The sequence below is a fragment of the Ranitomeya variabilis genome, chromosome 4, assembly GCF_051348905.1.
Source record: "Ranitomeya variabilis isolate aRanVar5 chromosome 4, aRanVar5.hap1, whole genome shotgun sequence".
Lineage (NCBI taxonomy): Eukaryota > Metazoa > Chordata > Amphibia > Anura > Dendrobatidae > Ranitomeya > Ranitomeya variabilis.
The window spans coordinates 771,427,277-771,454,130 of NC_135235.1; the positions used below are offsets into that span (position 1 = coordinate 771,427,277).

Genomic DNA, 26,854 nt, shown 5'->3' on the forward strand with positions numbered 1-26,854 from the left:
ATTTCATCCGGGGCACTTTGCAGGGTTTCATTGTAATGCTTCAGTGCAGAATCAGGACATGAGATGGAGAAGATTGGGGCCAATGAGGACTGCAAGTTCTTCATAAGTTTCTGGGTGTTAATCGCCTGGATGTTTCTATAAGTGTGGAAAGTGGGGGTGACCTGAGTGGGGTGGCAGTTCTTGATAGAGAATGAAAGAAGGTTGTGGTCAGAGAGCGGGAGAGGGGCGTTTGTGAAATCATCCACAGATAGATGAGGCATGTGACAGAGATAGGCCACTTTCAAATATCAGGCCTGTATTTATTTTTTTGGGCCAGCAAAATTGTGTCAATAAGTAGGCAATGGCAGAACAAAACAAATTCTATGGAGCCCTGAAAAGGGACTATTTTGAGTGCAATGATATGTGATCCATGTGGCGTACAAAAGTCAGTTTAAAATATCTGCCCTGATGCTAAATTTTTTTTTGGCAGCTAAACATTTTTTTGGGCAGCAAAATGGTGTCAAGAAATTGTATAAAACACTCCAAAAATTTTTTACAATACCACAAAAAATGGCAGAATTTACTGCGAACTCAGATGTGATCACTGGGACGGGCAAACCTGTGTAAAATAACTGGATTTTTACGCTGAACTATGAATAGGATCTGGCTGTAGTCTGCAGTGTCAACAAGCAAATGGAGAAAAAGAGGGGCTCCGGAATAAAATAATCAGGATTAAGATGCAAAAAAAAAAATTATTCCTGGCCACTGACACGTGGGGACAGGTATATATGTAATAGGCAGCAGCAGACAGTAATGGAATGGACCCTCTTGATGTATGCGATGATATCTCTATACCCACATACAGTGCCTGCAGGCCTTGTACTGATATGTATAGAGCCACATACACTCCCCTGCCTACCTAGCACTGCAATCTATATACTCCGTAATTAGTCCTTAGGGTCCCTTTCCACTTGTGAGAGAAAAAACGGTCCGATTAACGGACCGAAAAAACGGAGGAAAATAATGCGATTGTCATGCGATTTTTTATTGCAACATCCGTATGACATCCATATTGCTGTCCGATTTTTACGCACCAGTGTCCTTTGAAAAGCCGGTATTCAGCGCGGTGTACAGTAATATCACACTGACAGGTTAGAATAGAGTAGATATATACACATAGAATGTGTGTATATATATATATATATGTCAGTGAGACACCTATATATGTATATTTATATATAATTCAGCGCTAGATAGCATAAAAGCCGCTAATTCAATTGCCGGCTTTTGCTCTCTCCTTCACAAACCCGACAGGATATAAGACATGGTTTACATACAGTAAACCATCTCATATCCCTTCTTTTATTACATATTCCTCTTCACTAATGTGTCTGTGTAAGCTATGAAATTAAAGGGTTAAATCGCAGAAAAAATTGGCGTGGGCCCCCGCGCAATTTTCTCCGTCAGAGTGGTAAAGCCAGTGACTGAGGGCAGATATTATTAGCCTAGAGAGGGTCCATGGTTATTGGCCCCCCCCTGGCTACAAACATCTGCCCCCAGCCACCCCAGAAAAGGCACATCTGGAAGATGCGCCTATTCTGGCACTTGGCCACTCTCTTCCCACTCCCGTGTAGCGGTGGGATATGGGGTAATGAAGGGTTAACCATGTCTCATATCCTGTCGGGTTTGTGAAGGAGAGAGCAAAACCCGGCAATTGAATTAGCGGCTTTTATGCTATCTAGCGCTGCATTAAATATAAATATACATATATAGGTGTCTCACTGACATATATATATGTATATATACCTATTCTATGTGTATATATCTACTCTATTCTAACCTGTCAGTGTGATTTTACTGTACACCGCGCTGAATTGCTGGCTTTTCTAAGGACACCGGTGCTAAAAATCGGACAGAACTCGCATGGTGCGACTGCTGTGCGATTTTTTTCTCGCACCCATTGACTTGCATTTGCGAGTCTCGTCCGAGAATCGCAGCAATACGCAGCATGCTGCGATTTTTTTCTCAGCCGACCCAGATTTTTCTCAGTCCGATTTCGGCTGAGAAAAAAATCGCAAATGAAAAGACACCTATTAAATCACATTGGTCCGAGTGCAATCCGATTTTTTATCGGATTGCACTCGTCCATTTTCCTCGCAAGTGGAAAGGGGCCCTTAGAAGGACTGTTGGTTTAGCTGGATTTGTGGATTCTATGATGGTAGACCCACACTAACTGAACTCCCCCCCACATCTGACCCGATCTCGGCAGAACTCTCTCTACACTGTCTGAATCCTGAGCTGAATGTGACGAGCAGGGCGGCGCCAGGTCTCTTATAGACCTGATGATGCTGTGCGGCCAGCCAATCACTGTAATGCCACAACCAACATGGCTACGGCATTACAGTGCCTGGCAGACAATCCCTGCATGTTTATTGGTTCTCTAAAGAGCGCCAAACATGGAGGGCGGGGACCAGAACTCCCACTCATCAACACCTCCCTCATTTTCCCTTACTCCCATTCACTGCACATTCTATCAGCTTCCACCATAGTAGCTTGACCCCGATACATGCTCACTAGGTTTATGTCTCCTGTTACCAGAACAGCCGCGATCAGGAACCAACACGCGCTCTTCGAATAGACAGCCGTCACATACAAGATCCAATCACATTCTTGTGTTGTCAGCACTTCCATTTCTCACTATGTAACACCCCAGGCTGACGTTCATTCTTATTACTTATTAACCATTGGGTTACGGATTTGTCTTCTGCTTCAGTGGATTGTTTTCCAATAATCCTATTTTTTCAGTCCAATGCTGATCCATCAAGTTCACTAGTGGTGCCCAGCTTTACACCACTATACCTGTGACTTCAGAACCTTCCAGAACACCAGGTCACATCTCATATAGGAAACTACTGACACAACTCAATAACACCATTTATAAATGATTTATTTACTGGCAAGAACTTTCTCATTCACATCACATACATGTTTATTCATCTTTTAGGTGACCTCACTTCATTCATAAGCACTTTGTAATATAATTAATGTATGCAAATGTTTTTTTTTTTTTTTATGAACCATAATTTATCTTTGTTTGACGGACTTTCTCATGAACTTTGACATGTCGTGCTTTGTTTGGCTTTTTTTTTCAAAAAGACTGCATATAAACGTTCCAAGCTTGACATGTTCATCCACTATCAGGTTTCGTCCTGAGGAAGAGGTCCTGCGTGACTCTGAAACGCGTTGACTTTGAAAACCTATTTGAATAAACATTTTTAAGGAAAATCTCCATATCATATCAGCAGTGCAGATGCAGACACGTTATATCCGGATCAACTGGAACGCCCCGCCCGGGCCTTGGGGTACTCAGTACTGGGTCCATTACTTAAAAGGGATGTCACGGTGGCTGCGACCCGGTCCGTGGCCCTGGGCGCCCATTAAACGGGAAGGTCTTTAAAGAGGATTTGTGAATAAAGTCTATTGTTCGTGACGCCACCTGTGGTCCTCTGTCTGTAAGGACCGACGCTGCTTAAAGGGGTCCTCTGGGGTGATGGTAGTGCAGCTAGATGGTAACGTTTCCCACAGGTGAAGCTGGGTCCCCAGGGCTTCCCAGATGTATGGCAAGATGGTGTAAGCCGATGAATGCACAAAGAAACAGAACACAGGTTTGCAAGTCTTTACCTGGTTTGCTGATGGTAGTAGTAGTCCTCAGTCCAGGGTACCAAGTGCAGGGTAGCTGTGGTCCAGCCGGCTTGGAGGCAATAAGAGATCCCTTTAGCAGGTGAGGTTCGTAAGCCTTTCCTGCTAGCACCGTTTAGTTAATTAGGCCCCTGCTACTTGAATCTCAGTGCAAGTCCCCTCTCTCCTATCCAAAGACATATGTCTGTACGATAGGCAGTTTGAGAATGTTTATAGGATCTCTTAGATGACCCGGCTCTAACGGTCACTGATTCACCTCAGACTTGTTACAGGCAATTGACATATAGTACTTTGCCCTCTGGTTCTGTTGCACATCCTGGAGAACAACACGACCTCGGGCTCCCAGTACCTGGCTTCTGCATTCTGGCTCGGAGGGTGTCCTTCCGCTGTTCCCCTCCTGAGCCCTTTCCTCCTCTGTGCTTCTTTCCTCTAAGCTCCTAAACAATTCAACTCTCCTTCTGCTTCTCTTTCCAGGGGTAGCAGCTCCCTCGTGGCTGCTCGGCCCCCACATCTGCTCCAGACGTCCTTCTCTCCTCACTCCTCTACGCCTCTTCACTGACTGACTGGCTTCTCCTTCATACCAGGATACATCAAGTCTAAGGGAGCTCCCCTGAATCCGGGTCCTGAGATCCCCCTCCTGGCCTAGATTAAGATGTGCTGAATGCGAGTGCCTTACCTGAAAGATAGAATCTCCCTTGCCTCCAAGCGTGACATCACCCTCCCCGAAAGGAACGTAACATCACTGCAGCAGCCGACCACCTAGGGTGCTGCACTCCCCCCCCCCCCTTAACTCTAGTACTCCTGGACTGGGATAAGAAACACATAAACAAACAGGCATCAATAAGACATGCAAAACATTTTTGAATGCTTAATAACAGGTATAACAAATTTATATTAACTGTGGCTTCCCTATTCAGGAGGAATTAATATTTGAATGTTACAAACATATTTAAACAAATATATTAACTTCTGGAAATATAGCTTACTATCACAGGCTATGCAAAACAATTACCATCTAAGGGTATGCTATCATCTCAAAGTGCTACACTTCACGTGTCCATTAACTACCTTGTCAGGTATTCTATCTCACATATATATATATATATATATATATATATATATATATATATATATATATATATATATATATATATATATATATATATATATATATATGTTTTTTTATTCAAAAGTGCAAAGTTTAATCTATTAAATTCAAAATTAGTTCTTATGGTTCTCAAAACTGAGGTAGTGCAATTGTTTCACTCAAATTAATATTCAAGTCCAACAACAATATTCTTGAACAGCAGCAACGATGCAAGGGACCCGTTATCAACCCCCAACGTAGGTCTGGAGCGGCCTACAAGGCGTATCCAACCCAAAATTCTGTCGCACCAACAGGTTTTGCTTCAGGTCTCAATGTAAACGTATTAACAATTAAAGGCAACTTTGGAACAATCTCCTTAAAGGTTCTGTGTAAAACCAGTAGAAAGCATCTAAGGAGGTGCCAACTATTTACAGTACAGTTTGTGAACAATTCACTGACCATGATTCTGATGTCCTTTTAAACAAATAACTGGAACCTTGATCAGGTTTTCAAACTTTCAAACTGGAACAACAAAGTAATAATCCAACAGGGTTAAATCAACTCTTGTCAGTCATGTTCAAATTCAAAAAGCAAACTGTTTATTTCTTTTTTACAGGGTAACTGGGAAGGATGGCTACTTCCTAGACAGGAAAGCTGTGGGTCATATTTCTCCACAGGTACTGCACACCAAGGTCTGCTTGATGGTTCCACTGCTGGAATCTGTGTGCTTTGGTCACATTTGGGCATTGGCCGGGCCTGAGCTGTGACTTTTACAGGGGCCGAGGGTGGTACACGCTTTTTGCAATCTAGTGCATACTATCCCTTTTCTCCAAAGTGACGAGTGTAGGTCACACGGTCACCAATGTTCAGATCCCTACCAGGGTGTCTCTCAAATAGATGTGACTCCACATCCCTGCGATTGACGAAAATGTTGTTGATCATGCCTGCTTCTTTTATAAAGCCCCAGCCACACTGTTTATTAATGATTACAACTTCCCCCAGCCGCAGTGGTCCTCTTTCCAATCGCGGGGCCTGTCGCATACGGGCCTTACCCGCTAGGTTCTTCTCCTCAAATGCCGCTGTATGATTTAAGGACTCCTGTCGCTCCCTGTCCTCCTGTTACACCCGGTCCGGTCTCTGTACCTTTGCAGGGTCCCCGTCGGGAATCCCGCTCTTTGCTGGCTCCACGCTGTCAGGATGCAGCTACTCCCCCTCCTTCCTCTCCTGCTTTCTAGCGTGCTGCCAGCAGGTCCTCGGACAGAGTGCTTAGGGCACGTGTGCGCTTGTTCCCAGTCTCTTAAAGAGACAGCGCACATTTTTGAAAATATGCTTCTGGCGCGTTATTCATTACTATTTCTAGCTCCTCCACCATAGGGAGGGCGCCAGAGCAACAAGTATCCACTGTTGCTTCCTTCCAGTTCCTGTCTGCATGTGCTCCTGTTTCTGAAGTTCTTTTGCTAGTACTCGCTTATACTGTCTGTTTCCACAGATGATCAGCTACCTGTTACCTGGCTATCCTGGACGACGACTGTTCAATCTACGTAATCCCGTCTCGTCCCACCAATCTGCCATCCTCATCTCCGGACAACGCCAGTACCATTGGAGCCAGCTTCTTCCCATACACCAGGTATCACCAGGTTAGCTCCACGTCTCCCGCTAACCCTGCTTGTCCGATTGTCCCGCTGGGACAGTTGCCACGAGTTCGGGGTCTAACTGGAGGTAGCACCCATGTCCCCCAGGCATTCCATTCTGACCCTGTTTGAGGAGACTTACCACAGGTGTCTGGGGCTCATGTAGTCATTCCCCCCTCGGAGCCCCCCGGATCGTGGTCCCAAGGTTCCACATTATACCTTAATAAAAACGAATGTGAACATCAACTTCTGTGCCTCTGTTTCCATTCCTTACACTTCCCAGCACCTGCAGTGCTCCCGCCAGGTGATCATGGGGATCTCACCCTGGAGTGCTATCATGTCCTCCTCTGTGGGGCCCTCCGCAAATATCACGGACTCCGGGGAGCTAGCCTGTGACCCACTAACAGGGATCAGTGGCGCTGTCAGCTGTCTCAGTTCGTTGTTGTGCTGCGGTATCTGGAGACATGTCCGTCCGCCCGGTGGTGTCGGCGGGATCGGGAAGGGGCCTAGCAGGGTGACGTCTGGCCCAGAAGATGGTGTCAAGCTGCCGGCTGAGATACCCTCGAGGTGCGTTAGCGTGTCGTCGAGGACCCCGCCACCCTGGTCGGGTGTGTACAGCGGGCCGTAAGTTGGGAAAGTCACTGGGGCCTTTCGTTGTCGGGGTTGTCAGGGTCAAGCCCCTTACCCTTGCCTCCGGAACTCCTCTTCGGCTCCGGACCGGTCAGGGTAGTTAGCGGTCGTCCATCAAGACTTCCGATCAAGGCCTCTGTCCACCCGGCCATGGTTTCCTGCTGCAACCGCGTAAGTTGACGGGTCAGTTCCTCCACTTCTTTCCGCAGGAGGTCCTGGTTCATCGTCGGCGACGGGTGCAGTTCTTGCAGGTCCCGGCTGGGAGAGTCCTCTTGCTTCATCCCACGCTCCGGGGTCCGCTCACCTCCCTCCGCCATCTTAACTACCGGTTCTGCCTCCCCGGCGTTGCTTCCCGTGGTTTTTCAGTACCACGCCCATCTTCGTGGGCGGTTCCTCTTCTTTTCCCCGCCATCCCAGATCAGGAGGCGGACCTCTCTATTTGATGGGCATATTTCTCTGATATAGTAGTACTGATGAGGGGCGGCCATAGTTTTTGCGCCGTTGCTCCATGTGCCGCCCATGACAACACGCCCATTTCCTCCTGCACGCCACATGGTGCGATAATGGTGGCGGGTTTGGCGCTATTTTGCAGTTAACAGTCTCTCAGCACAACACAGTCTCTAAGGCACACAAGACCCACTTCAAGGGGTCGATCCATCCTGTTCGTGACGCCAAAGTTGCAACTCCCCGCCTGCGCCTTGGGGAGCTCGGTACGGGGTCCGGTACTCAAAAGTGATGTCACGGTGGCTGCAACCCGGTCCGTGGCCCTGGGCGCCCAATTAAAGGTGAAGGTCTTTAAAGGGGATTTGTGAATAAAGTCTATTGTTCGTGACCGCACCTGTGGTTCTCGGTCAGTGAGGACCGATGCTGCTTTAAGGGGTCCTCTGGGGTGATGGTAGGGCGGCTAGATGGTAACATTTCCCATAGGTGAAGCGGGGTCCCCAGGGCTTCCCAGATGTATGGCAAGATGGTGTAAGCTGATGAATGCACAAAGAATGAGGACACGGATTTGCAAGTCTTTACCTAATTTACTGATGGCAGTAGTAGTCCTCAGTCCAGGGTACCAAGTGCAGGGTAGCTGTGGTCCGGCTGGCTTGGAGTCAATAAGAGATCCCTTTACCAGGTAAGGTCCGTAAGCCTTTCCTGCTAGTGCAATTTAGTTAATTAGGCCCCTGTTGCTTGAAGCTCAGTGCAAGTCCCCTCTCTCCTGTCCAAAGACAGATGTCTGTACGATAGGCAGTTTGAGCCTGTTTATAGGATCTCTTAGATGTCCTGACTCTCACGGTCACTAAATCACCTCAGACTTGTTACAGGCAATTTACATGTAGTACTTTGCCCTCCGGTTCTGTCGCGCGTCCTGGAGAACAACACGACCTCGGGCTCCCGGTACCTGGCTTCTGCGCTCTGGCTGTGAGGGTGTTCTTCCGCTGTGCCCCTCCTGAGCCCTTTCCTCCTCTGTACTTCTTTCCTCTAAGCTCCTAAACAATTCAACTCTCCGTCTGCTTCTCTTTCCAGGGGTAAGCAGCTCCCTCGTGGCTGCTCGGCCCCCACATCTACTCCAGACGTCCTTCTCTCCTCACTCCTCTACGCCTCTTCACTGACTGACTGGCTTCTCCTCCAGACCGGGATACATCAAGTGCCTTACCTGATAGATAGAATCTCCCTTGCCTCCAAGCGTGACATCACCCTCCCCGAAAAGAAGGTAACATCACTGCAGCAGCCAGCCACCTGGGGTGCAGCACAACTATTCTGCTCGGTCTTTGTTCTGCAGCAGCTGATTTATGCATTGAATATGTTGCAAAGGTGCCGCTCTATCAGGTGAGTATATATTCAAAGGGAATTGGTAGATATACTCCGCGCTGCTGCAAGGATAAATTCAGGAAAAGTATCAAATATTTTCAGTGGTTTATTCTACGTGTTTTGGGGGTCTCATGCCCCCTTCATCAGGAAATACCACACAATATGTACAGGCATCACAAGTATATATAGATAAAAGAGGACGCTGAGTTTCAAAAAAACGAGCGCCAACAAATCAGATGACATGGTGTCAAAGTTCATAGCCGTCACAGGGTTAGGAATTCCAATAGGTTATATTATATATATAATGAAACAGTTTATTCTGATCAAAATTATGCAGCCCTCCGATAAATCTCCGTAGCAGAAGCCATTTAGAATGAAACAGGAGGAGGTGAAGGTGTGGAAGTTCTTGTAAATGAGCCTTATGAGAAGGATGGGGAAAAAGGACAATATACGCACAAGATTTATCATTTACAAAGCAAAGTACCTACATTTGTAAGGATGCTGGCACCTGAAGGAGCACTAAATATGCCCGAGAAGGCCTGGAACGCTTACCCCTACTGCAGGACCATAATTACAACTGAATACATGAAGGATGACTTTCTGATCTTCTACCAAAAACCCCCCAGTGACTGGAGAGGTGCATGGCCGTATATGACCCTTAGGGCCCCTTTCCACTTGCGAGGAAAACGGACGAGTGCAATCCGATAAAAAATCGGATTGCACTCGGACCAATGTTATTTAATAGGTGTCTTTTCATTTGCGATTTTTTTCTCAGCCGAAATCGGACTGAGAAAAATCTGGGTCAGCTGAGAAAAAAAATCGCACAGCACTTCCATCATGCGAGTTCTGTCCGATTTTTACGCACCGGTGTCCTTTGAAAAGCCGGTAATTCAGCGCGGTGTCCAGTAAAATCACACTGACAGGTTAGAATAGAGTAGATATATACACATAGAATGTGTCTATATACATATATATATGTCAGTGAGACACCTATATATGTATATTTATATTTAATTCAGCGCTAGATAGCATAAAAGCCGCTAATTCAATTGCCGGCTTTTCATTTCTCTTTCACAAACCCGACAGGATATGACACATGGTTACATACAGTAAACCATCTCATATCCCTTTTTTTTGCATATTCCACACTACTAATGTTAGTAGTGTGTATGTGCAAAATTTAGGCGCTGTAACTTGTAAAATAAAGGGTTAAATAGCGGAAAAAATTGGCGTGGGCTCCCGCGCAATTTTCTCCGCCAGAGAGGTAAAGCCAGTGACTGAGGGCAGATATTAATAGCCAGGAGAGGGTCCATGGTTATTGTCCCCAGGGGTGAACCTAGCCTCTCTGCTGCCTGAGGCGAAAGGAAAAATGGCGCCCCCCCCCCACACACACACACAGTCCCTGCCTGTGCTGCACTGTGCACACACATCCCTCCACCGAACCCGGTAATCGCCGCTCACAGTAGCATACCAGCAGAGGTGTATCTAGGGTTTCTGGCACCCAGGGCAAGAATTCAGTTTGGTGGCCCCCCCTTCGCCAAGGACATATGAGATTTGCACACTCAGTCATGTACCGACGAGCTCCTCTCCCTAATGCTCTCAATGTTCAGTGAAAAACTGAGAGAAGCAGAAGAGAAGCTCGTTGTCACAGGACCATAAGTATGAAAATCGCATATGAGTGAGGTGTCCATGTGACGACTACTGGAACCTGCAGAGCTGAATCCTGACATCGCAGCTTCTGAATTCTCACAGCTAATGCACTGCACACTTTTAGGATTCTCCCTTGCCGGTGGACAGTCATATTAGCACAAGCATGTGATTTGTATACTTCTGACCACATTCCGATTAGACGTGCCCGGCCTCGCTCAGTTCATTTTCATAGAGTGGGGCCACACATGTCTAGTCAGCATGTGACTGCATGCATTTAAATCGCCAGCACGAGAGAATCCTGACAGCGTGCAGTGCGCACTGTGAGAAGTCAGAAGTCTGCAGTCACAAAGAATGACTGCAGACTCATCACAAACCTGGACATCCCCTTTAATGCTCCTAACATAAATAAAAACATGAGAGTTACTCAGTATCACAAATAACATTTACATCCAGGTACCTGATAGATGACGTCGTCTCTGGAGTCGTTCTCCTTTTCTTCATCTTATCCAGACCCCATGATGAGTTTTCTCATCCACAGCTCGTCTCTACAGACTTCCATCTTCTCCGCTCTTTTGCAGAAAATCTCCACATGATGCCCTTAAAGATAGAAGTGTCATTAAAATGCTCCTGAATTAAAAATTGCCCCTCACTATATTGTCTGCACAAAATATGACTCCCACACTGTCCCTCTTATGGTACATGCTCTTCACACTGACCTCTCCTTTCTATACACAATGTGTCCCCCCCTATAGGGCCTAGTATTTATACTCCATATTTATACTCCATCCTCCCACCCTGTGTGCGTGGCTCCCCCATCCTCTCACCCTGTGTGCGTGGCTCCCCCATCCTCCTCCCCTGCGTGCGTGGCTCCCCCATCCTTCTCCCCTGCATGCGTGGCTCCCCCATACTTTTTCCCTGTCATACTCACCTCCCACTGGGCGGCGCAGAACTTCCCGGCATCTCTGCAGCGTCTTCCTTCCTGTCTTCAGCGGTCACATGGTAGCACTCATTAAGGTGATGAATATGCGCATATTCATGACCGTAATGACGGTACCATGTGACCGCTGAAGACAGGACGCACTGCCGTTGCTGAGACACAGTTGCAGCCACCGCTGGAGGAAGGTGAGTATTAAGTCTTCAGGGAAGGGGGCAGGAGGGAAGAGGGGGGCGGGGAAGAGGGGGGGCGGGCACTTGACCCCGGAGTTTAAAAAAAAAAAAAAAACTAGCAGCGCAAATCCAGTAACAGAATCTGCGGCCCCCTCTCTTCTGCCGCCTGAGCCAAAGAGCTCAAGTCGCCTCATGGTAGCGGCGTCAGTGCACGCAATTTATAAAAGAGAATATTTCAGCGTTACTAGGGATCAAAAACATAAGAGCCACCTTCACAGAATGCAGCCTCAGTGCTGCTGAAGGTGGCTCTATTACCTTAATAGGCCCGGGGGGGGGGGGGGGGGGGACAGGTTCCCTTTAATAATTTAATTATAAGCAATGTATTCCTATAACATAGAATGCAGCCCGTGGTTGCTGTAGTGTTATACTTGTTAGGGGGCAGACGGACTGACGTATTTCTCATGTGAGGATCGCATCGCAATCCTCGGACTGACCGTCGGCTCTCCTGACCTGAGGCTGACAGTTGCATAGTAATCTATCATGCCGTCAAGCTTATGTCAGGAGAGGTGTCAGGGCCAGTCCGAGGATTGCAATGCGATCCTCGCATGAGTTATACAGTGTCTGTCTGCGCCCTTATGTTAATACTTATCTTTGTTATAGTAATATTAACCTTCTTTGCTATGCTTGTTTAACTAATACTTATAAAAGACCCAGCTCGCAATAATAAAAAGCCCCCGACCTCCCCATCTCCAGCCCCCAAGACAGCAACATTAGGGTAGGTTTCCAAGGGGCGTATTGCTTGGGTTTTTACTGTGGATTGGACGCTGTGTACATCCGCAGCTTCCAGATGTTACAGCATAGTGGAGGGGATTTTATGAAATCCCACCTCCACTATGTGTACATAGACGCAGGTGGCAGACCTGCGTAACCGGACATGTGGCGCATCTTTCTAGACAGCAGCATGTCTATTTATGTTGTGCAGATGCTCCGTCTCCACGAGATAAATAAAACAGTCTTTGAATAGGATGCGGTGATTCCACCTGTGTTGAATGAATATATGCGGAATCACCGCGCGTACAACAGGGGGCAGCGCTTTGGGTGGAGCGGGGTATCTGCTGCATCCAATGCCAATACACCTCGAGGACACATACCCTCACATATGATGAGAGTGCATATCTCATAACATTAGTGTAATAATAATCAGCCCCCCTGTGCACTCGCCCACGACAGCCCTCACAATACCCTCAAACTCTCCCATTCACCCCCAGTACCCTGTCCCCCTCCCACAATACCACCATCCTCTCATTCACCCCCACAGTGCCCTGTCCCCCTCCACACCCACAATAACCCCCATCGTTTCATATTTACCCCACAGAGCCCTGTCCTCCTCTCCCACTTCAGCCCCTACAATACGGGTATGTCTCCACGTTCAGGATTGCATCAGGTTTTGGTCAGGATTTTATGCAGGTAAAATCCTGACCAAAACTGCACCTGAGGTCACTGGCAGGTCACCTGCGGTGTACCTGCGTGTTTTGCTCATAGTAGCAACATGCAGCGTTTTGAAAAAACGCACAACGCATGCGTTTTCGCGGCAAAAACGCATGCGTTTTTAAACGCATAGTGGAGTCTGGATTTCATGAAATCCCATCCACTATGCTGTAACATCTGGACGCTGCGGTTTTGACGCAGCAGAAAAACGCAGCGTCAAAAACGCAGCGTTTCCTGAACGTGGAAACATACCCTACCACAATCCTCTCACATTCCCCCCCACAGTGACCATCAGATGCCTAAATTACTCTAATGAATTCCATCCCCACTTACTGAAGACGTTTTCAGGCAGACACTGAGGAGAACCAGGAAGTGTCCAGATAGATGCAGGGAGGGCACTACGACCCTGCGTGCCTCAGCCCAACCCAGCGTGCACCCGCTGCACAGCCAGAAGGTAACTGCAGCTGCTGACAGCCAGGAGGAGACTCCTCGGGTGAGACCACATTGCGCTCTGCACGGAGGGAGGCTCTGCAGCCGGCATTGTGCTGCTCTCTCCCTGACACCTCAGACTCGGCAGTGGATCTCCCGGTGGGCCCCTTCAGGTGACTGGGCTCGGGGCAATGGCCCCCTCTGCCCCCCAGAAGCTACGCTACTGGTCTGCAGGGATTACAGGGAGAGTCGGCAACAGCACCACGTGTTCTGACCGACGCTCTGCCGCCCCCTGGCTTGAGCGATGAGCTGCCGCGTGAAGCAAAGTCCTCAACTTGCTTCATGATAGCAGCGCCCCTGGATATGACATATATATATATATACCTATTCTATGTGTATGTATCTACTCTATTGTAACCTGTCAGTGGGATTTTACTGTACACCGCACTGAATTACCAGCTTTTCAAAGGACACCGGTGCGTAAAAATCGGACAGAACTCGCATGGTGCGATTACAAAAAACGGATGATGTGATTAAAAATCACATTGCACTCGCATGACAATCGCATACGTTACATCCGTTTTTTCTCTCGCAAGTTTAAAGGGACCCTTAGCCGGACACTGGAAGGGGGTAAATAAGCGAGATTTCGGCCTTTTAGCCCCCGGTGTGGAGGCGATAGCACAATCATATGCCGCCATATACTAGACGTCCGGTAACCGGTGATAATCCCCTCATGTGTGGGGTCTATTTGTCTCCAGAGAAATCACACGTTACATTCCACACAGAACATTGTGTAGAAAAGGCGGCGCGAGGTGATTGTGCCAGTAGTGAGGGCGAATAATGGCGGGAATGTCACTGACTGAGGAGAAGCCTCCATGTAGCGTCTTCACTGCGGATCACGTGACCCCTGACTCCTCCCCTGTGACCTCATCACAGGTCCTGTGCGCACAGAGCAGCCATATCTGTGGAGTGCGGCTCTGCAGGTGGAGGTATGTGGAGATTCCCCAGTACTGAGCGCAGCCGGGGACATTAACCCCTTCTGCACGGAGGAGACTCTTTATAAGAACCATAACGTTGTTGTTCTGTTTCCTGTAATAGATACATACGAGCCAACTATGGAGGACAGGAAGTGAGGAGCGGAGTGTTCTCCTAGTACAGGGCCCCTTTCTTGGCCCCACACAGTGTAATGCCCCCATTATGCCCTGTAAGCAGGTTCTGCCCCACACCCAGCTGCCTCGGGCACTTTACCAGGAGCTGGTACCTCACATTCTTCCCCGCACCCCTTTCCTTTGCTTCCTTCTGTGTGTGAATCAGAGCTGAGATCTAACGTGATAGAAGATCCCAGTGCGGGAAGACGGGAAACCTTTATATAGACGGCCGGTGGTGATGGAGTCAGTGACCGACTCTGGCCTAATATGTCTCTAGAGCCGTAGTAGAAGATGAAGATGTCGTCCTCATCATGAAGTAGTTATTTCTCATGTCGTGTAATGAATATCTCCTGCAGTATTGCTAATGCCGATTCCAGGGTCGGTAAATGAGACGAGAATTAGCGTTATGGAAGATGAGTCTATGAGGAACGTATTCAGCTGCCGACTCCGAGGAGGAAACTGCTTGTTGTCTGTGGCCTAAATATATAGGATTTATTAGTAGATGTAAAGAAGGAAACTAAATACTGTAAAATAATAAATCTCCTCATATGTTTCCCTTATTATCTCCAGTAATTGTATTATTACACAGGATTCTTATGGTGTTACATCGGCTCATCTTCTCATTCAGGTCTCTACAATATCGGATCCTCTCAGTGAAGATCTTCTACAAAAGAGAATTTTCCTGATTTACCCATCACAGATGGATATGGACAGAGACAAGATGGTGGAGAGGATATTACACCTCACCCTAGAGATCCTCTTCCGGCTTACTGGAGAGGTGAGAGATTCTGATGACGTCACATTACATCATTCTTATCTATGGGAATAACAGATGGACAGAACTGGAGAGGTGAGGACTCTGGAAATGTCTGTAGTGAGATTTATTAATGTGTCTCTCCATTACCAGGATTACACAGTGGTGAAGAAGACCTCTAGTGATCGCTGTCAGGACCCTGTGTCTGAGGGATGGGGAAGACCCCTGAGCCCAATAACGGGGCCTCCACCTCACCTCCTGATCCATGAGGACATCAATGACCAGAAGATCCTAGAACTCACCTACAAGATGATTGAGCTGCTGACTGGAGAGGTGACACTGCTGGGAATGCTGGGACATTATACAGTAACACTATGAAGGGATCGGGGGGATGACGGTATCATTGTATGTGTCAGGTTCCTATAAGGTGTCAGGATGTCGCTGTGTATTTCTCCATGGAGGAGTGGGAGTATTTAGAAGGACACAGAGATCTGTACAAGGACGTCATAATGGAGGTTCCCCAGCCCCTCACATCTCCAGGTAATAGACAGGACTAAATACACACGGCCTATAATTCTCTCTATGTAAAGAATGAATTCACTCCCTGTATGTGTTTCCTCCAGATCTATCCAGTAAGAGGACAACACCAGAGAGATGTCCCCGTCCTCTTCTTCCACAGGACTGCAAGCAAGAAGATCCCAGTGCTCCTCAGGATCATCAGGTAGATGGAGAGAAGGTGTCAGGAGATCTCCCCTATGATGTGTAGACGCCGGTGAAGGTCTTGTGCTCAGTCTTGTTTTATCCACCAGTATTATGTTTTATACTTGTGTGATGAGAACGGTGGAGATGGCAGGATTAGAGCTGATCATAGATGGGACTTCTCCATCTGTCGGTGACTTTTATAATATTTGTTTCAGGGTGAAGATCTGACCCATATTAATACTACAGAGACATATGTGAGGGGGGATGAGTGGTGTAAAGAGGAGATTCCTACATATGACTACCCAGGTGAGTAGTAACCACTAAATGCAGAGAGGTCACAGATTCTTCTCATCACCGGCTGTGGCTGCTTTATCGGTGGTGTAGTCCGGCCGTATTACCATGATCACCATTTTGCCTCTAGACCACAACATTCTCCTCCACCCAAAACTGTTCAAATGACTTTGGTCATTGAAAGTCCTTTTCTATAGAACTTATAGTCTGGTGGATCTACCTTCCCCTTGGTATTAGTGTGAGGGTGATCCATGAAAGCGAGATCTATATGATTGCCTGTATCTGACCAAATATAGGCCAAGTGCTCGCTTTAAGAGTCACACCGAACACAGAGTTAGATGTATACTCCTTTCTCAGCAAAGACTTGCACACAACTGAAGTTTATTCTCAAGACAAAGAGACAGGAAATGGTGTCACACAATCTTCTGAGCAGCCAGTGTCAGTCTATGATAGGTCCATTTCAACTTCACTTCTGGAACGCCGCCAGGGCGATGGGGGTACTTGGTACCGGGTTCGGTACTTAACCCCTTTCCGACATGTGACGTACTATCCCGTCGACGTGGGGTGGGCCCTTATGCCCACCAACGGGATAGTATGTCATAGCGATCGGCCGCGCTCACGGGGGAAGCGTGGCCGGGTGTCAGCTGACTATCGCAGCTGACATCCGGCACTATGTGCCAGGAGCGCACATTAACCCCCGAAACACTGCGATCAAACATGATCGCAGTGTTCCAGGGGCATAGGAAAGCATCGCGCAGGGAGGGGGCTCCCTGCGTGCTTCCCTGAGACCCTCGGTACAAGGCGACGTGCTCACCTTGTACCGAGCCTCTCCTCTCTGCAGGCCCCGGGTCCTGCAGGGAGGTGGCTTACCAGGGCCTGCTCAGAGCAAGCGCTGGTAAGCCTGCAGCCCTGCATGTTAGATCGCTGATCTGACATAGTGCATTGCAAAGTCTGACCCTATAACATGATGCTTCCCCCCCTGGGGCAAAAAAAAAAAAAATTCCTAAATAAAGAAAAAAACATTGTTCCCATAAATCTATTTCTTTAGCTAACTTAAAAAAACAATTAAAGTACACATATTTAGTATCGCCACGTCCGTAACGACCCGACCTATAATACTGTCCCACTAGTTAACCCCTTCAGTGAACACCGTAAAAAAAAAAAAAAAACAGGGCAAAAAAACGACACTTTATTATCATACCGCCGAACAGAAAGTGGAATAACACGCAATCAAAAATACAGATATAAATAACCATGGTACCACTGCAAACGTCATCTTGTCCCTCAAAAAACGAGCTGCCATACAGCATCATCAGTGAAAAAATAAAAAAGTTATAGTCCTCAGAATAAAGCAATGCCAAAATAATTATTTTTTCTATAAAATAGTTTACTAAAACTGCTTTATCCATTTTACAAAATACGGAACGGTATAAACACCTCCCAAAAAAAGAAATTCATGAATAGCTGGTTTTTGGTCATTCTGCCTCACAAAAATCGGAATAAAAAGCGATCAAAAATTGTCACGTGCCCGAAAATATTACCAATAAAAACGTCAACTCGTCCCACAAAAAACAAGACCTCACATGACTCTGTGGACCAAAATATGGAAAAATTATAGCTCTCGAAATGTGGAGACACAAAAACTATTTTTTGCAATAAAAAGCGTCTTTTAGTGTGTGACAGCTGCCAATCATAAAAATCCACTAAAAAACCCGCTATAAATAATAAATCAAACCCCCCTTAATCACCCCCTTAGTTAGGGGAAAAAAAAAATGTATTTCCATTTTCCCGTTGGGGTTAGGGCTAGGGTTAGGTTTGGGGCTATGGTTAGGGTTAGGGCTGGGGCTAGGGTTGGGATTAGGGTTAGGGGTGTGTCAGGGTTAGGGGTGTGGTTAGGGTTGGGATTAGGGTTAGGGGTGTGGTTGGGGTTAGGGGTGTGGTTGGTATTAGGTTTAGGGATGTATTTGGATTAGGGTTTCAGTTAGAATTGGGGTTTCCACTGTTTAGGCACATCAGGGGCTCTCCAAACGCGACATGGCGTCCCATCTCAATTCCAGTCAATTTTGCATTGAAAAGTCAAACGGCGCTCCTTCCCTTCCGAGCTCTCCTGTACGCCCAATCAGGAGTGTACCCCAACATATGGAGTATCAGCGTACTCAGGACAAATTGATCAACAACTTTTGGGGTCCAATTTCTCTTGTTACCCTTGGGAAAATAAAAATTTAGGGGCTAAAATATCATTTTTGTTTTTTATTTTCACGGCTCTGCGTTATAAACTGTAGTGAAACACTTGGGGGTTCAAAGTTCTCACTACACATCTAGATAAGTTCCTTGGGGGGTCTAGTTTCCACTATGGGGTCACTTGTGGGGGTATCTACTGTTTAGGTATATCAGGGGCTCTGCAAACGCAATGTGACGCCTGCAGACCAATCCATCTAAGTCTGCATTCCAAATGGCGCTCCTTTCCTTCCGAGCTCTGCCATGCGCCCAAACGGTGGTTCCCCCCCACAGATGGGGTATCAGCGTACTCAGGACAAATTGGACAACAACATTTGGTGTCCAATTTCTCCTGTTACCTTTGTGAAAATACAAAACTGGTGGCAAAACAATAATTTTTGTGGAAAAATATGAATTTTAATTTATATGTTGTACTCAGGACAAATTGTACAACAACGTTTGGGGTCCAGTTTCTTCTGTTACCCTTGGTAAAATAAAACAAATTGGAGCTGAAGTAAATTTTTTGTGAAAAAAAAAAAAGTTAAATGTTCATTTTTTTTTTTTAAACATTCCAAAAATTCCTGTGAAACACCTGAAGGGTTAATATACTTCTTGAATGTGGTTTTGAGCACCTTGAGGGGTGCAATTTTTAGAATGGTGTCACACTTGGTTATTTTCTATCATATAGACCCCTCAAAATGACTTCAAATGTGATGTGGTCCCTAAACAAAAATGGTGTTGTAAAAATGAGAAATTGCTGGTCAACTTTTAACCCTTATAACTCCCTAATAAAAAAAAAAAATTTTGGTTCCACAATTGTGCTGATGTAAAGTAGACATGTGGGAAATGTTACTTATTAAGTATTTTGTGTGACATATCTCTGTGATTTAAGGACAAAAAAATTCAAAGTTAGAAAATTGCAAAATTTTCAAAATTTTCGCCAAATTTCTGTTTTTCACAAATAATCGCAGGTAATATCAAAGAAATTTTACCACTATCATAAAGTGCAATATGTCACGAGAAAACAGTGTCAGAATCACTGGGATCCGTTGAAGCGTTCCAGAGTTATAACCTCATAAAGGGACAGTGGTCAGAATTGTAAAAATTGGCCCGGTCATTAACGTGCAAACCACCCTTGGGGTAAAGGGGTTAAAGGGATGTGTCGCAGAATGCGTTTTTTGTACATAGACTTGTATTACCGACGTGTGAACACACATTCCATAGGTCGTGCACTGGATGCGTCGGGTCCTGCATTTTAAACTGTGCAGGCGCGGCCGGAACTCCACCCCCTCCTCCCTGGGACTTCACAATGGGCAGTGGACGCATTGAAACACTGTGTCCGCTGCCCACGATGTGCTAAAAAACTTCAACGTACGTCGCGCCGACGCTTACCGACGGGAGTCTGAAAGAAGCCTAAGATGGTATACCTTCCCACAGGTGAAGCTGGGTCCCCAGGGCTCCCGGTGTGTAGATGGAGATGGTGGGTAGTGTAGAAAGAAACGGAGGACACAGGTTTGCAGTCTCTTTACCTAGTTTACTGAAGACTTCAGGCAGCCACAGTCCAGGGCACCAGATCACAGGTACAGGCAGGGTCCGGCAGGCTTGGAAGCGAGTTCAGAGTCCCCTGTAGAAGGTGGAGCTTGAAGCCTTCCTGCTAGCGCTGTGGTGTAGTCCCTTGCTGCCTGAGGCTTCTGCCAAGGTCCTCACTGTTCTCTCTGTCCGCCTTAAAGGTGGGGCACTAACCCGTATGACAGGTGGCTCGATCCTTTTTACAAGGTCTCTATCACAACCTGGATTCTATGCCCCACTGTGTCTCCAGGTGTTAGGGTGGACAGCTGTCCTGCCGGTTTCTGCTGTAAGTCTTGGAGTCCCTCGCAATTTCGGTCTTCCGGCTACCAGTGTTAGGCAGGGAGGTAGCTCAATCGCACCAATTCTCCCCAGGTCTCACTCTCCTGTGCTTCACTTCTCCAACACGCTCTCTACAATCCGTTTGTCTTTCTCTCTTCCTCTGTGAGCTGCAGCACCCTCGTGTCTACATGGCCCCTTCAGTCCTTCTGACTGCTCTCTTCTCTGTCTCTCTGCAGACTGACTGAACTCACTTTCCCTCCAGACCAGAATATATATAGGGGAGCCACCCATAAGCTGGATCAGAGCTCCCCCTTCTGGCCTGGAGTGTGAACATATTGCATGCTTGTGTGTACCTTGCTTGTAAAAATTACATCCAGCAAAATGACACCAGCGGCGCCTGTCCAGTAGCATCTATCTCTTACTTATAGATGCTACTGTGCAGGCGCCAACATCGCTGGTGACATTTTGCTGGATGTAATTATTTTTCTAAGCCTCTCAATAACCACAATATTATAGGCATTATCAACAATAATATCAACACTATTATATGCATTATGTAAAAATGGGGGCAGGTCAGTGAGGGATCAGCGACCTGTCATAAGCCAATACAGATGAATATGTAATCAGAGCACCACATAAAGCCCCGCCCACAGCCCTGCCCACAGAGCACCACATAATGCCTCGCCCACAGCCCCGCCCCAGAGCACCACATAACCCCCGGCCGCCCATAGCCCTGCCCCAGAGCGCCACATAAAGCCCCACCCACAGCCCCGCCCCAGAGCACGAGAATCTCATTAGCTGAAAACTACAAATACAGATAAAACAACAACCACAAGACTGATTTCATCACCAGGTATCGGTGTAATCAGTATAACAGCACCGACCTGACAGTGTCTGTAGTCACTGAGCACAATCCTGCTGACAGGTTCCCTATAAGACATCTCCGCTCTGCACTGTTATACACAGTTCTCTATAAATGTGTAATATTTCTTCTTGAAACTCATCTGACAATGTATTGGGAGCACTGTTCATGGTCAACTGGCAGCTCAAAAGATCTCCACCATGAACATGCTTGGCACTATCTTCTCTGCTTCCCATATCCCAAGGATTGCCTTGCTCATCGCCCTTTAACACCATTACATGGATCTGGACTTACACTGGGACCCCTAGGCTTGGATCATGGTGTTACCTGCTATTCTGTGGTATTAGATGGCAAGAAGAATAGTCAGGTAGCTGGGTCAGAACCAGAAGGACAGAATACAGTATCAGAAGACACAGGAGTAGTCAGTAAACGGGCCACGGTCACAGCTGTAAACAAATACACAAGCCACAAGCTGAGCACAGAGGACTGAACCGGAGGAGAACAACGCTGTTTCTGGCAGATTCCGGCCATGTGCTTTGAGCTTTAGTAGGGTGTGGTACTTTCCAATTGGCTGAAGTAGGGAGCAGATTACTCCAGCTGGACAGCAGGAACAGATCCCAGATGAGATTAGACACACCATATGCAGAAGCCCTAATATGACTAAGTGACAGAAAACCAGAATAGTCGAAATCCTCATAAAGTGATTCCATTTTATAAATTAATTCACTGAGGGTTATAATCTATACATATGTGGTCAAAATTGTTGGTACCCCTCGTTTAACGACAGGAAAACCCACAATGGTCACAGAAATAACTTGAATCTGACAAAAGTAATAAGAAATAAAAGATCTATGAAAATGAACAAATGAAAGTCAGACATTGCTTTTCCACCATGCTTCCACAGAATTTTTCAAAAAATAAATCTCATGAAATAGGCCTGGACAGAAATGATGGTACCTCTGAAAATAATGTGACAAACGGGACATGTTAAATCGCGGTGTGTCCACTAACTAGCATCACAGGTGTCTACAATCTTGGAATCAGTGAGTGGCTTGCAGGGACGGACTGGGACTAAAATCCAGCCCTGGCATTTGAATTTACACAGGTCCACTTGTCACGTGGTGACTGTATAATATCTTATTACACTTGTAGGTTACAAGAAGTGAGGTGAGTGTAACATGACTATATAACATATAATCACAGCTTCACTTTGACTCTTTCCGATTGCCCTGGTGCGGTGGCCGTCGAGGTAATGGTAGTTGATGTCGATGTCAGCTGTGAATTGTCCAAAAACACAAATGGCATCAAGCCCTGGTTTTAGTAATGGAGAGGAATCTATCAGACGCCCCCATTACTAACCCAGTAATAAAAAAAAAACACACACACACAAAAAAATACTTTAGTTAAATAAACACTCCTTAAAAGATATTCTCTTGTTCACCATTTTATTCATAAAAGGAAAAAAATCCTACGCATGTCCTCCATAGTTCGCCAAATCCGACGTAGTCCAGGGATTGAGACAACCTCATTCGGATGCTTCATAACCTTTGCCTACAGCCACTTTCGGTTCTGCTGCGCAGCACGTGATGCAGTGACTCTGAAGAGCGGTGACATCAGTAAAGTCACCGCTCTTCAGATATTCTGGGTCTTGCGCTGAGCTCGGCGACTGTGAAGAGCGGTAATGCTACTACCATCTCCGCTCTTCACTGTCGCTGGGTCTCGCCAGGTCTGGGCTAGTAGTGGGGGTGTCTGACATTACTTACATCAGGGATTGATGGCAGCTAACATTACACAGCTGACATCAACCCCAAAAACCATTACACATACCAGAATTAAATGCTTTGGCGGCTGGAAAAAGCAGTAGAGTTAGTGCTATTCCCAGGCGCTGGGTGCGAACTACAACTGTCATCATTCTTGCCTGGTCTCCCTGCGATGAGCAACGCTGATGACAGTTGTAGTCAGCACCTGGGAATAGCGTGCATTAAATAAATAATTAAATTAAAAAAAACACGCCATGAGGTCCCCCTTATATTTTAAAACCAGTGCAGATAAAACAGACGGCTGTGGGCTTCTATTATCAGGCCGGGACTGTCCATGGTTATTGGCCCGTCCTGAGCCAAATAAGAGAAGCCCACAGCCTCAGCGCATCAGGTGTTAGGTGTCGAGTTCCCGCAGCTGCACAGGGGGAATCTTGAGCCACCTCCGCTGTGGTCTCCCATCCTTCTTCAGCCGCAGTGGAGTCTGCTCAGTGGAGACGTCGGTCCCAGCGTCTGGCTCAGGCAGATACTGTGCGCTTGGTTACCGCTGATCTTTCAGGCTCAGCCATTGTAACTAGCACTGTTCTGTGGGGACCAGACGCTTCTGGGACTAAGTCCTACTTTTCTCCTTCTGAGCATGCCCAAAGGAGAACCTTTCATTGGAGGTCGAGGATCACACACTCAGGTCCTGTAGCAGCTCCCATTGGTCCTCTAGGAAGGTCTTGAAGTTGCTGCAACTATAAAAGGTTTGCATGGCCGCACATCCATGCGCTAGTATCATTTGTGTATGTGCTTGTCGCGAGTTCATACACTACCATTCTGTCTACATGTGGTGTGTGTTCGTCTAGCTTTGGGAATACTCTCAGGCAGGCAGTTAGCGTCATGGGGCAGTTAGTCACTTGGCTTAGTATCTGGCTCCTTCCTGTGTGCGGTTAGCACGGAAAAGTTCCAGAGCAAGCACAACCCTAGTTAGGGTATTATTCCCACGTGGAAACATACGACTCTGTGAAGCAACAGGGTTCGTCTATAATCAGACCAAGTGACAGAACTCATGTCTATACCGCCATATAGTGCAGCCATTAATTAGCAGCAGGTCCCACTCCTGCACGGTGGACCCCGGCTGCGAACCCACCTATACTACTCTTATATTTACTCGGTGCGTTCCGCCAACCCTAACATAATACTAGCGCCAGGGTCTGTCTAATAGATGGCGGACAATCAGCACCTACAGCGGTACATCCAGCAGCTGGAGGGTAGGTTGGCGGCTTTAGAACACACAACCTCGGCCGTGGATGTCACCGCAGTTGCTGTTCAGGCAGCCAGTTTGTCTTCTGCCACCCCTGCTCCGACATTATCCCGTCTCCCGTTACCAGACAAGTTTGCTGGTGACAGTAAGCTTTGTCAGGGATTCGTGAGCCAGTGTGCCGTACATCTAGAGCTCCTGGCTGCACGTTTTCCTATGGAACGGGCTAAAGTGGTATTTATCATATCCCTTCTGTCATGCAGGGCGTTGGAGTGGGCAACGCCGATGTGTGAGCGTGATGTTCATGTGGTGCAGAGTGCTCCTCGCTTCCTGGACTGAAACATGACTTTTTGTGACCTTGTGTCACCCATGATACGGCGCTCCAACTGCTGGCATTAGTACAGGGGACATCCACGGTCAGCCAATTCGCCGTCCACTTCCGGACTTTGGCATCAGAGCTGGAGTGGCCGGATAAAGTCCTTATACCGGTATTCTGGAGGAGACTGGCTTACCATGTGCAGGACGCCTTGGCTACCAGGGAGATTCCCGCCACACTGGAGGAGCTTATAACTATATCCACCCGCATCGACCTTCATTTTAACGAGCGAAGGTTGGAGTGGACCGAGTGTAGGCCGAGGTTCCGGTTGGCTCCCACCTTCGCCAGTCCTCTCGAATCTCCTGTTCAGGCGTCCGACTCCCATGAGGCCAAGGAGGGTTCCCGAGCGGGAGCTAAGTCCCGGGCCGCTCATGTATCCGAGGTCTGTAATGCCTGCCAGCAGTTAGGACATTATGCCAATAAATGTCCCCAGTGGTCGGGAAAACGATTGCGTCTAGTAACTGTAGGAGGAGGTTTACTAGACACAGCGGCGTTTTCCTCTAAACTTTCCTTTTAAGGGGACAATTACCACTGGCCCATCCACTCTTACGGTAGAGCTTTGTGTGGATTCTGGGGCGGAGGGCAATTTTATGTCATCTGCCTTCGCCCAACTTCACGCAATACCCCTGGTGATGCTCGCCAAACCAGTAACCGTACGAGCGGTGAATGGGTCGACACTGCCCTCACAGATAACACACCAGACCATCCCATTTACTCTATCTATGTCGCCATCTCGTCAGGAGATTATATCCTTACTTGGCATTCCTGAGGGAATTGATGAGGTCCTGTTAGGGATACCTTGGCTACGGTATCACTCCCTTCATATAGAGTGGTCCACAGGTAGAATTTTGGGTTGGAGTAAATCTTGTGAGGGTAGATGTCAGAGGGAGTGCATTCAGGTTGCTACTACAGAGGTACCCGCAGATCTTTCCTCTCTCCCCAAGCATTATTGGTCCTATGTGGACGTTTTCTCCAAGAGGGCTGCAGAGACCCTTCCGCCTCACCGCCCCTATGACTGTCCTATTGACCTCTTGCCTGGTGCTGAGCCTCCCCGGGGTCGAGTCTATCCATTATCTGTCCCGGAGACAGAGGCAATGTCTCAGTACATCCAGGAGAATCTGGCAAGAGGGTTCATTAGGAAGTCCATGTCGCCTGCAGGGGCTGGATTCTTCTTCGTGCAGAAGAAGAATGGAGAGCTATGTCCATGCATAGACTACAGGGGTCTTAACGCCACCGTTAAGAATAAGTATCCACTGCCCCTGATATCTGAGCTCTTTGATAGGCTTCAGGGAGCAAGGGTATTTACTAAACTAAATCTGCGGGGTACTTACAACCTGATTCACATCCGTGAGGGGGACGAATGTAAGATGGCTTTTAACACCAGGGATGGGCACTATGAATACCTGGTGATGCCCTTCGGGCTCTGTAATGCCCCAGCCATTTTCCAAGACTTTGTAAGTAAATGATATCTTCCGGGATATGCTCTCCACCTCGGTCGTAGTCTATCTGGATGATATTCTCATCTACTCTCCAGATATTGACTCCCACCGGAGAGATGTTTGCAAAGTCTTCGACCTCTTACGGGCAAACTCCCTCTATGCCAAGTTGGAGAAATGTGTGTTTGAGCAGGAGTCTTTACCTTTCCTTGGCTATATCATCTCCGCCCAGGGATTGGCTATGGATCCTGCCAAACTCAGGGTGGATTGATTTAAATCACGCCGATTTAAATCATGATTTAAATCACAATTTAAATCAAAAGATTTTTTTCTATTTAAATCGGATCGATTTAAATCATGATTTTAATCATGATTTAAATCACAAGGTTTTTTTTTAATATAAATCACGATTAAAATGAGAAGTGAGAGCAGTGCGCATGTGCGCCCATAGTTACACGGACGAAACTAGGGGCAACGATCTAACGCCAGGGTGAGGGGGGGACCCCAAAGTAAGTAAAAATCTTTTTTGTTTTACTATATGGCAATAGGTAGGTGTTTAAAAGCAGCATGTCTTAATTGTATAAACTATTAATAGCCTCCACATTTTGTTCATACTGCCCCTTTAATTCCACACTTCTAGCTTGGTTTCACTTTTGGTTTAGTTTCTTTTTCCATTCAGTTGACATGCCCAAACTTGTTGGATAGTCAGCAGTACTTGGC

General features: G+C 47.0%; 3 protein-coding genes across 3 annotated transcripts in view; 1 reads left to right on the forward strand and 2 right to left on the reverse strand.

The window, feature by feature from the left end:
• The window catches only part of LOC143767131 (uncharacterized), a 94,912-nt gene extending 87,662 nt beyond the window's left edge, over nt 1-7,250 (reverse strand). Inside the window, exon 1 of the mRNA XM_077255154.1 lies at nt 7,082-7,250. Within this exon, the coding sequence (XP_077111269.1) occupies nt 7,082-7,250 (169 nt within the window). The remainder of the gene's footprint in view (nt 1-7,081) is intronic.
• The window catches only part of LOC143768300 (uncharacterized), a 401,106-nt gene that overhangs the window by 155,185 nt on the left and 219,067 nt on the right, over nt 1-26,854 (reverse strand). The window lies entirely within an intron of this gene.
• Nucleotides 13,436-26,854, forward strand: part of LOC143766954 (uncharacterized) — a 68,692-nt gene continuing 55,273 nt past the window's right edge. Inside the window, exons 1-6 of the mRNA XM_077254973.1 lie at nt 13,436-13,525; nt 15,277-15,426; nt 15,556-15,735; nt 15,819-15,942; nt 16,026-16,123; nt 16,320-16,410. Of these exons, the coding sequence (XP_077111088.1) occupies nt 15,349-15,426; nt 15,556-15,735; nt 15,819-15,942; nt 16,026-16,123; nt 16,320-16,410 (571 nt within the window). The 5' untranslated portion in view covers nt 13,436-13,525; nt 15,277-15,348. The remainder of the gene's footprint in view (nt 13,526-15,276; nt 15,427-15,555; nt 15,736-15,818; nt 15,943-16,025; nt 16,124-16,319; nt 16,411-26,854) is intronic.